An 11,763-nucleotide genomic window follows, 5' to 3' on the forward strand; every position below is an offset into this window, starting at 1 on the left:
TTGAGAATACCGTGCATTAAACCAATCAGAGTCTCATCTCCCACTCCCTTTAAGAGTCAGTTGCGTTGCGGCATGGTGCATTTGCTATTTACATGGTGGACTTTGTAAGTGGAAAAACTGAATGCTTCACTAGCGAGAAAACAGTTAAACAGAGCATCTGCTGCGTGAGGATAAAGAACGAGCCTCCTCTATTCGGCCACTTTACTCTTTCATATACTACACTTTACTTTACTTTCATGGAGTAAGGAAACGGTGTTGTAAACTCCACTGAAGACATACATATTTTATATAACATGTTTTTATTGAGGTTTTTTCAAGATTTTACAATAATTCAAACCCCTATACTCAGAACTTACCCCAGACAGGTTTAGGAAAGCAAAACAAATTAAATTAAATAATAATCCTTATTAAAAAATAATTAAAAACAATATTAAAGTTAATGAAAAAATGTAAATAAATAAATAATAAAATAAAATTCTAATCAAGCATCAGTTCACATTCCACAACTTCAGAGTTCCAATTCTTCTTCTACATCTCCATTTTTTACAAAGTCCAAAAACACCTCCCAAATATCACAAAATTCAGAGGATTTTTTCCTTATTATATATGTGAACTTTTCAAGAGCCAAGCATGTTATAAGGTTTCTCAACCAAAGTCCAGTAGAGGGGCGATTAACATTCTTCCAACATAAAGCAATACAACGCCTTGCTTGTATTAAAAATAAATCAATCAATTTTCTTTCTTTAGTAGACAAAGCACAACTTTCTTCATACATATTCAATATACATAAACCGGGACATAAAGACATTGGAATGGAAATAAATTGTGAAATATATTGAGTCACCTCCACCCAAAATTTTAGTACCTCCTCACACTCCCACACACAATGAAAAAATGTCCCGCATAGCTTGTATTTAAAACAAAGATCAGGGATATTAGGGTTGAATTTATAGACATACATCTTTAATTTTGTTTGTTAAGTGCAAAGATTTGTTCCAAAACTATTTCTAAATTCAGTTCTAATTTCCAGCAAACCAATTAAAGATCAATAATATCCAAGTGTGGTGTGGAGTTATATCCAGACACACGTCCTATGCCCTATATTGTCAAAAACCCAACAGGTGGACAAATCTAAGTTTGTTTTTAATAAAACAAATATAAATATGCATATTTATATTATCCTTATTGCGCCGGGTGTGTGATAGGGCCCAAGCAGTTTTAAACTTATGATTTGTTAAACACAAAGCAACATATTCTGAAGAATATTAGATAAAAAGCAATTGATATCCTTAGTAGGACGAAAAAATACAATGAAAGTCAATGGCTGTTTTATTCCAACATTCTTCAAAATATCTTGTTTTGAGTTCAGCAGAAGAACAGAACTCAAAACAAGTGGAGGATGAGAAAATAATGACAGAATTTTCATTTTTGGGTGAACTATACCTTTAAGGCATTTCCTTCTTGGTTATTCTTCAGCCATTAAATGAAAACGACAGTAAATTAAACATTTAAAAAGCTAAATAAAATAAAAGAAGCTTTACCGGAGGTCCAGGAGGTCCACGTGGTCCAGGAGCACCCTAAATAACACAAATAAATCAGTCAGAAACACAAAAGTAACCTTAAAGTAAAAATAACATAGTAATCAATGGATGATCTGCAATGCTGTGACCATAAAGACTCACTCGAGGACCCTGAACACCCTGTGTGGAAATAAAGTGTGTATGAGAAACACATATAATCCACAGAATTATCAATGAGTGAAGAGAAAGAGCAGATCCATCTCTCACCAGCTCTCCTTTGCTGCCTGTATCTCCTCTTGAGCCCTGCAGAGAGATGTGAGTGTGAGAACAGAGCCAGCAGAGGGTCAATAGCTAATGTTTCCATTCACCTAATATTATGTGCATTTTAGAATATTAAATAAATAATATGCTTAATGGAAATAACAAGATGCGCAATGTGAATAAAAAGCTGATCAAGATAACCCGATTTATCCGATTAGAAAAAATGTGCTCCATTAACTGAACTACAATGGAAATACATTTAGTGAATAAATTCCAGCATGCAAATAAAAGTCAAGTGATTTTGTTTTAACTGATCATGTGATGATTAAAATGTGTGGTCGGACATCATTAATGGACAAACCAGCATTTCGAGCACATTGTAAAACATCTGAAATCTTGTTTTGGTCTTTCTAAAATCCCTCAGCCAAAGTCTGTCATCACAGTGGTTCAGTATTATTATTATTATTATTATTATTATAACCTCCAGAACTGAGTGTCCCAAAGAGTGTCTCATGCCTCCAAACGGCACTGTGCATTCAATGCGTTTCATTTTCTGAGGCACAACTCATTTATTACAGAGGAAATAAAGCCCACGGTGGCTTCTCCTACCACAGCGAACTCAGATATTATTAATTGGTGCCAGTTTATCAGGTAGTTAAGATTTTGTTCACTTTGACTCATTAGATAGAAACTTTATCTCCCTCAGACCCTGTGTCCATTACAACGGACATCACATGTCATCACGTTTTTTGTGGTTTCCGGGCATTTCATCTAATTTAAAGCCTGAAGTCCATGAGAGTGGACGATTGTCATCCAATCAAATGGCGGTAAGACTGAAAAGTAGCATGGCACTTCACTCCAAACACACACTCCAAACGTAAGCCTCATTTACAACATTTTTATTCAGATTTAATGATATGTTTGATTGATATGATGTCATAGATTGTATTTAAAAAAGAGGAACTGTGCTTACTAAATAAAGTTTCAAATCTTTTGTAACGAAGATTTGATCAGAATTTTTTCAAATATGTCTGCTTATTAGGATGTACAATGGGTTTAAGATCTGTTTTTGAAATCCTGTAAATCTTCAGTAACGCTGATTAAACTTTTTATATAAAAAACTATATCAATGTACAGATTCATTGCTGAATCAATTTCATATGCAGAATATACAGATCTTGAAGTTGTTGAGTATATAGCACAGGGATCACCAGACTTGTTCCTGGAGGGCCGGTTTCCTGCAGATTTTAGCTCTAACCCTAATTAAACACACCTGAACAAGCTAATCAAGGTCTTACTAGGAATACTTGAAACACCCAGGCAGGTGTGTTGAGGCAAGTTGGAGCTAAACCCTGCAGGGCACCGGACCTCCAGGAATGGTATTGGTGACCCCTGATATAGCAGATGGAAATATCTCAGATGTGGACATTATGTGGAGTGATGAGGAAGATAAAGATAACGTTTGTTATAAACAAGGTGCAATCTATACCTCAAAAACCTCAAAATGAAAGTAAAAATGTTACAATGTTAGTGTCTGTGATTTTGAAAATAAATTTCAAGATTATATCAACAAACTTTTTTTTTTTTTTTTTTGCATTTTATGTTTGTATAATGTTTGGAAAGTACAACTGTTCTAACATGATGTCCATTGAAATGTAAAAAAAAAATACTTAAAGGGTGCTGAATTATTACAGTTTTTCTCAGTCACTTTGGTGCATTTCTCACAACACTATTTACATTTGCACATCAGTTAATGCATTTCTCACAATAAACAGTACAAACTGTAAAACCTAGTAGATAACCTGCAAAAGCGTGTCCCTTGCTCAAAATGGAGAGCTTGTTCCTCAACAGCAAGTGTTCATGTCAATGTAAGTGTCAGTCTCATTAAGATGAAAAGTCCTGACACCATTGTTTATGAACAAGATAGTCAGATGGCTTTGTCATGTTTCCATTATGACAGTTTACTCTCTACATTTTTTCTAGTGCAAAAAAGGTGGTCACTTGGTGACACGTCCTGAAAATGCTCAAGACAGCACTATATACTATTTGCATAGTCATTTAGTGAGGTATCTGAGTCCAAGACACTGAATATGTGTTTCACATTTTTACTGAATTTGCTCTTAACAATTCTAATTTATTCACAGCATTGTGCAAAAGAATAAATACACCCTTATTTACAACAAACAGAAACTTGCTTTGGGTAGAACTGCACAACTGGAAACAATATTGCAGTACATATTGGAACTGAACCTACAGTACAACACACAGGTCTGTAAATCAGTCATCAAATTGTTCAATTTAGAAGACGTTTTCAGGAAAAAAAGATTTAAAAATTGTAAATAAAAATTGCTTGACACATTTTGAGAACTAGTTCAACATTTTTGTATGTAATGACTGTAATGTCAGGAAGTTCATCTGACATCAACATTTTGTATGTAATGTAATGAGGACTATTAGTTTTATATGAATGACTATTCAGCATTCATAAGTTTAGTTAGTTTTGACTGACATGACATAAGGAAATGATGTTATAAAACAGCAGAGAGTCGTATGAAAGCCATTGATGCATGTCTAAAATCATTCGCAATTTGTTGGAAGGAATGAGAAACTGCTACTCTGATGTGCACAAATGAGTAATTGTTTAGAGAAATGCATTAACTGTTGTGCAAATCTAAATAGTGTAGTGAGAAATACACCAAAGCCACTGAGAAAAACTATTATTATAATTTGGTCTCATTTATAGGAGCCTCCATATTTTACAGTTTTCAGAAATTTGGAACATAACTCTTGATCTGAAGGGGTTATTCACAGTTTTTTTGTTTTTGTGATATTCCAGTTTTGCGCATGAATCTATTTCACACATTTGAATGGAAACATGGCTACCGTGTTCACTATTGCTGTGTGCAGAGTCATATACTCACTGGATTACCAATAGGGCCGATCACACCCACAGGTCCAGCTAAACCACCTCTGCCCTGAAGACAACATGCAGATATTACAACATGACAGCTTTATTTCTATGATGATCTATACAGTGTTGATTGTGTCAAAACTGCTTTACAAGAATAAATAGATGGATGGATGGCTGGATGGATATATAGATGGATGGATGGATGGATATATAGATGGATGGATGGATGGATATATAGATGGATAGATGGATGGATGGATAATGGATGGATGGATATATGGATGGATGGATGGATCGATCGATATATAGATGGATGGATGGATCGATATATAGATGGATGGATGGATGGATGGATATATAGATGGATGGATGGATGATATATAGATGGATGGATGGATGGATGGATAGATGGATGGATGGATATATAGATGGATGGATGGATGGATGGATGGATGGATATATGGATGGATGGATATATGGATGGATAGATGGATAGATGGATGGATGGATAGATGGATGGATGGATAATGGATGGATGGATTTATAGATAATGGATGGATGGATGGATGGATGGATAATGGATGGATGGATGGATGGATATATAGATGGATAGATGGATTGATGGATGGAAAGATAGATGGATGGATGGATATATAGATGGATGGATGGATGGATGGATGGATAGATGGATGGATGGATGGATGGATGGATATATAGATGGATAGATGGATGGATGGATAGATGGATGGATGGATGGATAATGGATGGATGGATGGATTTATAGATAATGGATGGATGGATGGATGGATGGATGGATGGATGGATGGATGGATGGATGGATGGATGGATGGATGGATGGATGGATGGATGGATGGATGGATGGATGGATGGATGGATGGATGGATGGATGGATGGATGGATGGATGGATGGATAGATAGATAGATAGATAGATAGATAGATAGATAGATAGATAGATAGATAGATAGATAGAGTGACAGATAGAACAATAGACAGACAGACAGACAGATGGATAGATAGACAAATAGACAGACAGATAGATAGACAGACAGGTAGATGGATGCTCGTTTTCCCACCATGTTGCCTTGGGGTCCTTTGGGTCCCTGAATCCCCTTTGGTCCAAAGTCTCCTGGAGGCCCCTGAACAAACAACCGAAAAAGCATATATAAACAACACACAAATACACAGCTGTGTCCAACCCGTGTGTGTGTTATGAAGAGCTCTAGAGAAGAGTGTCAATGAAGCGGAACATTCAGAGACTACAGGCAGCATGAAAACATGTGGCTATTCCTCACTGTCAGACCACTGACCACCGGTGGGCTTCATTTTTCCACTCTAGTTCTTCTAGTTTGAGTCTGAATGAATTAGGAGAGCACAGTGACACCACAACCACACATGCTTGTCCTGTTTTATGAGCTCAAGACTGCGGGTTTGTGGAAAACATCTCACGTCTTGACAAAAATACACCTCTGTTAGTGTGAATTATGAGGCTCTTTGAGTGTGTGGATGAAAACACGAGTCCCAGAGGAAGATACACTTTCCGAAATGATCAATCTAGTCTGGTGTTTGTTTTATTTTGGGCTGACACACACACACACACACATACATTTCTGTTTTTCACTTTTTAAATCAGATATTGTCTGGCAATGGGAGGCAGCAGGGTGGCTCAGTGGTTAGCACTGTCGCCTCACAGCATGAAGGTGCTGGTTCGAGTCCCGGCTGGGTCAGTTGGCATTTCTGTGTGGAGTTTGCATGTTCTTTCCGTGTGGGCATGGGTTTCCCCACAGTCCAAAGACATGTGCTATAGGTGAATTGGATTAATTAATTGGCAGTGGAGTGTGTGTGAATGAGTGTGTATGGGTGTTTCCTAGTACTGGGTTGCAGCTGGAAGGGCATCCACTATCTAAAATACATGCTGGATAAGTTGGTGGTTCATTCTGCTGTGGCAACCCCTGATAAATCAGAGACTAAACTGAAGGAAAATGAATGAATTATGTCTGGCAATGGGTGAACAAAACTCACCTTTGGTCCAAACATTCCCAGCATTCCTGGAAAGCCGGGTTCCCCGATGTCACCCTAAATCAAAGATTACTATTAATGCTTTGCTCAAGAAAAGTCTGGGTCTTTTGTAAGCAGGATACAGTGTTTTTGTGAGTTAAAGTTGAATAAAAACAGTGTTATTAGTGTTCTCAATGACAACACATACATTTAATACACTTCATTGAACACATACACATAGACATCACCTACATACTATATAACTGCAGGTTAAATAAGCTTATATATAATAACTTTAACTGTTAAAATCTATTAGTTACTAGTTAATTATTTAAACTATTAGTAACTAATAAAGTTATGCTAACTTACCGAATATGATTGTAATCAATAGTGTGCACATTTGTAAAGCTGATTTGAAACAATAATTATTGTGAAAAGCGCTATACAAATAAACCTGAATTAAATTGAATTAATAGTGTGTGTTTACAGGTTTTGGGGGTTTATAAGGACAGAAATTTGCATAATGACATAGGTATGACCTAGGTGAAATATGAGGACATAATAACAATGGTTAAAATCATACCTAACAGGGTCTTTTCACAATCAAATTTTGCCACAGGTTTCCTATCATGGTTGGGTTTGGGAGTAAGGCCATATAATAAGAGGTATAAAATACACTATCCCTATGGGCAATCCTTGTAAATAGGGCTGCACGATATTGTAAAAAACTGACCTTGCAATATTTAGTTACATATTGCGATACGAAGATGACTATATTTGGAAACAATTCCTAATTTTACATTGATTGGGATGGTTTATGGTTGAGTGCATCTACATAAAGTCTACAAAAATGATCAAAAGAAATACATGCACAATAAAAAAATTAATTACAGATGAAAACAATAGAACAAAGATAAAAAATAAATAAATAAACAGCGCTTTATGGTTTTTGGTGGAGTTTTACAGTATTGACATCCAGAAATTCAATAATAACATGGTATATCTTCATCACAAACAAAATTAATCTTTGTTGAATTGGAAAAAACATATCTTCTTGTGTCCAAATGGTTTAAATTGACTTGAAATTGGACTATTACAGATTTGCACACTGTGATTTCAATGCTGAAACTATATATTGTGAGTTAAAGTTGAATAACAGCAGTGTTAATAGTGTTCTCAATGACAACACATAGACTTAATACACTCTATTGAACATGTACACATAGACATCACCTACATACTATATAACTGCAGGTTAAATAAGCTTATATATAATAACTTTAACTTTTAAAAGCTATTAGTTACTAGGTATTTATTAAAGTTATTAGTAACTAATAAAGTTATGCTAACTAACCGAATATGATTGTAATCAATAGTGTGCACATTTGTAAAGCTGATTTGAAACAATAATTATTGTGAAAAGTGCTATACAAATAAACCTGAATTAAATTGAATTAATAGTGTGTGTTTACAGGTTTTGGGGGTTTATGAGGACAGAAATTTGCATAATGACATGGGTATGACCTAGGTGAAATATGAGGACATAATAACAATGGTTAAAATCATACCTAACAGGGTCTTCTCACATTCAAATTTTGCCACAGACGTCCTGTCATGGTTGGGTTTGGGAGTAAGGCCATATAATAAGAGGTATAAAATACACTATGCCTATGGACAATCCTCATAAATAGGGCTGCACGATATTGTAAAAAACTGACATTGCAGTTTTTTGTAGTTATAAATTGCAATATGAAGATGACTCTGTTTGGAAAGAATTCCTAATTTTACATTGATTGGGATGATAATTGGGGGAGTGCATCTGCATAAAATCTACAAAATAATACATGCTAAATTAAATAAATTAAAGCACAGATGAAAACAATAGAACAAAGATTAAAAAAAATGAAGCACTTCATGGTTTTTGGTGGAGTTTCACAGTATTGACGTACAGAATTTCAACAATAACATGGTATATCTTCATTGTATAAGTAATTAAACACAATTAATCTTTGTTGGATTGGAAAACAAATATATTCTTGTGTCCAAATGGTTTAAATTGACTTGAAAATGTTTGACATCCTGAGATCAGAATATTGCAGATTTGCACATAGTGATATTGATGGTGAAACGATATATATACCCTTCTCGTAAACTACCAAAACCAACATAGGTGTATATGTATATATGTGTGTGTGTGTGGTACTCACAGGTTGGCCTTTAGATCCCCGGTCTCCCTGAGGTCCAGGAAGACCCATTCCTCCCTTAAAACCTCTCTTTCCTGAAGGGCCGGGGTGACCAGGGAGACCTCGCTCACCCTAAATAAATCAGCACATCAACATGAAGTAGTATTTGTACATCACATGTATAAGATCATACTGTATACACACATTTCTCTATATTTTGTTGGATTTAGAGTTTTTGTCATTTTAAATATAAACATAATATAAAAAAACACATGTAATATATATATATTTTTAAATTATATTCTATTTATTTAGTTTTTTTAAATTTACAATAATATAATAATTATAATAATTTATAACAATATCAATGACTTCTAATAACAATGCCTTATAATATGGATATAAAAAACACAAACTATATATATATATATGAGCAAATGTCAACCTTGACATGAAAAAAAATTTAGTTTTCGCCAAAAAAGCAAAACCGTTTCTGCGTTTTTTGTGTAGACTTGTATTTTACAGTGCTTTAAAAATAGTCAAAAATGTCTCTGTCAGTGTTTTCAGACAATTATATTTGATTTACCAAAGTCACACAAGTGACAATTTTACATCCGTCACATCCATAACACAGAGATGTCACATCCATAATCAAGCTTTTTCTTCATAAATGCAAAAATGTCAAATCAAATAAAATCAATCATGTTTGTTCTATAGTGAGCCCACTCTTCTCCTTTTGATTAGCATCGTTTCTTTTGGGTTGTGCAGTTTCCTTCACAGAATTTGTACAAAGTATGTTGTATACTGTAAACTCGCAGACTTTTTTCGTCACATCCATAACGCATGGTTATTTCCCTCATTTAAAATATAAAAACTTTTCACAGATTGATATTTTTCTGCTCCCACAACTCAGTGGCTCGTTGTTTTGAAAAGTATAAAGACTATAAAGAGATGTTTCAATATAATGTTAACATATAGTTCCTCTGTCAAGTTATGTTGTAAGATTTTACTGCAAATGTCACATCCATAACTCTGGAATTGCTCATATATATATATATATTGTTTGTGTTTTTTATATCGATAATATAAGGCATTGTTAAGGTATAAATATGTTTATTTGTTTTTTATTTTTTCAAAGCAATTCCCAAGTGATGTTTAACAAAGAGAAGATTATTTTAAACATATATTTAAACTTACTAGTTTTAATAACTTGCTTCTAATAACGACATTCTTTTGTCTTTGCTATGATGACAGTAAATCATATTTTACTAGTTATTTTGCAAGATACTAGTATTTACATTAAAGTGTGATTTAAAGCCTTAACTAGATTAATTAGGTAAACTAGATAAGCTATTGGACAACAGTGGTTTGATCTGTAGACAATCAAAAACAATAAATTTCTTAAAACGGCTAATAATATTGACTTGAAAATGTATTTTTAAAAAGTAAAAAGCGGACTTTATTCCAGTCAAACTAAAAGAAGGACTTCCTCTAGAAGATACATTATACAAGGAAATACAGTGAAAATCTTCTTGCTTTGTTAAACAGCACTTGGGAAATATTTCAATATATTCACAGGAGGACATTGTCTTCAACTGTGTATATACATACATTCATTCATATACAGTACAGAAATATTCATATACCGGTAAAATATTCATATAAAGTTGAAGGCAAAATTATTATAGCAAAAACATTTAATCTGACATTATTTTGTGCTATTTTGTATGATATTAAAAATCATATAAAATACATATAAATGTTCTAATAATTATAATATCTTATTTTCTAACCTTGTCATTTTTAAATAAATACTTTCAGGAAACATGAATATAAAAGGTCATAAATGTGTTAAAATGTAATTCTGACCTTTGGACCGAATGATCCCTGTGGCCCTGGTAAACCGATGACGCCAACTTTTCCAGGTGCACCAGGTTTACCAGGCAAACCGAACTCTCCATCATCTCCTTGATCACCCTGAAAGACAGAAAAGCTTTAAGAAATGTTCAGACAGACCATAGACATCACAGATTTGATGATGAATTCTTACAGGTATTCCTCTGCTTCCATCCTTCCCAGCGAGTCCATCTGTGCCAGGAAAACCCTCTCGTCCTTCTCGCCCCACAGTACCTCGAGGACCTGGCAACCCAACAACGCCCTGAGGAGAAGACAGACAGAAAGAGGGACAATAAATAAAGAATAAATAATTAAGATGATTACAAATTTAGCATAAAATTATAATATATATAAATATTAAACAACATAAAAAGCTAAATAATTATATATTTATATTTAATAAATTATATTTCATCTTTTTTAACTAGGCAGATGGTTTTGCTTTTGTTTATTTCTTTGAAATTTGAGCTAGATTCATATTTCTTCTCCCTAATAATTTTTTTAATCTCATTTAGAAGTGTTTTGTCATCTTACCGGAGATCCTCTGCTGCCGCGCTCTCCCTGCTGACCCTGTTTACCCTTCTGACCCTTTGAGAAAGAGCAAAAATGACAGACAATAACAGAAAGCATGTGAGAAAAAAGACGTAACGACACGAAGCCAAGAGTTAATCGTATACAGCGTGAACGTACACACACATCTAACTCATCTTACTGAAGTATGTGACATGGCTCTGATTTCTACCACATGTTGTTTACGACTGCCAATCCAAAACATAAATAATGAAATCTGAAATCCTACAAAACATACGCACATTTGATAACACACATACGAGCTTAGTGTGGCGTTACCTGTTCTCCTTTGGATCCCTTGGGGCCTTGTGTTCCACGTGGACCAGGATCACCCTAAAAATACATTTAAAAACAGCACTGTTTGTGTGCACTTGAGTGCAGCTATGTCGGAAATCACGGTCTGAT

At 34.5% G+C, this 11,763-nt stretch overlaps 1 protein-coding gene across 1 annotated transcript in view; it reads right to left on the bottom strand.

Moving 5' to 3' along the window:
• Positions 1 to 11,763, bottom strand: part of col27a1a (collagen, type XXVII, alpha 1a) — a 156,084-nt gene that overhangs the window by 13,809 nt on the left and 130,512 nt on the right. Inside the window, exons 45-55 of the mRNA XM_056447135.1 lie at positions 11,638 to 11,691; positions 11,323 to 11,376; positions 10,943 to 11,050; positions 10,762 to 10,869; positions 8,917 to 9,024; positions 6,734 to 6,787; positions 5,788 to 5,850; positions 4,703 to 4,756; positions 1,788 to 1,823; positions 1,683 to 1,700; positions 1,542 to 1,577 (exon numbers count right to left, since the gene is read on the bottom strand). Coding sequence (XP_056303110.1) covers positions 1,542 to 1,577; positions 1,683 to 1,700; positions 1,788 to 1,823; positions 4,703 to 4,756; positions 5,788 to 5,850; positions 6,734 to 6,787; positions 8,917 to 9,024; positions 10,762 to 10,869; positions 10,943 to 11,050; positions 11,323 to 11,376; positions 11,638 to 11,691 — 693 coding nt within the window. The remainder of the gene's footprint in view (positions 1 to 1,541; positions 1,578 to 1,682; positions 1,701 to 1,787; positions 1,824 to 4,702; positions 4,757 to 5,787; positions 5,851 to 6,733; positions 6,788 to 8,916; positions 9,025 to 10,761; positions 10,870 to 10,942; positions 11,051 to 11,322; positions 11,377 to 11,637; positions 11,692 to 11,763) is intronic.

The sequence above is a fragment of the Danio aesculapii genome, chromosome 21, assembly GCF_903798145.1.
Source record: "Danio aesculapii chromosome 21, fDanAes4.1, whole genome shotgun sequence".
Lineage (NCBI taxonomy): Eukaryota > Metazoa > Chordata > Actinopteri > Cypriniformes > Danionidae > Danio > Danio aesculapii.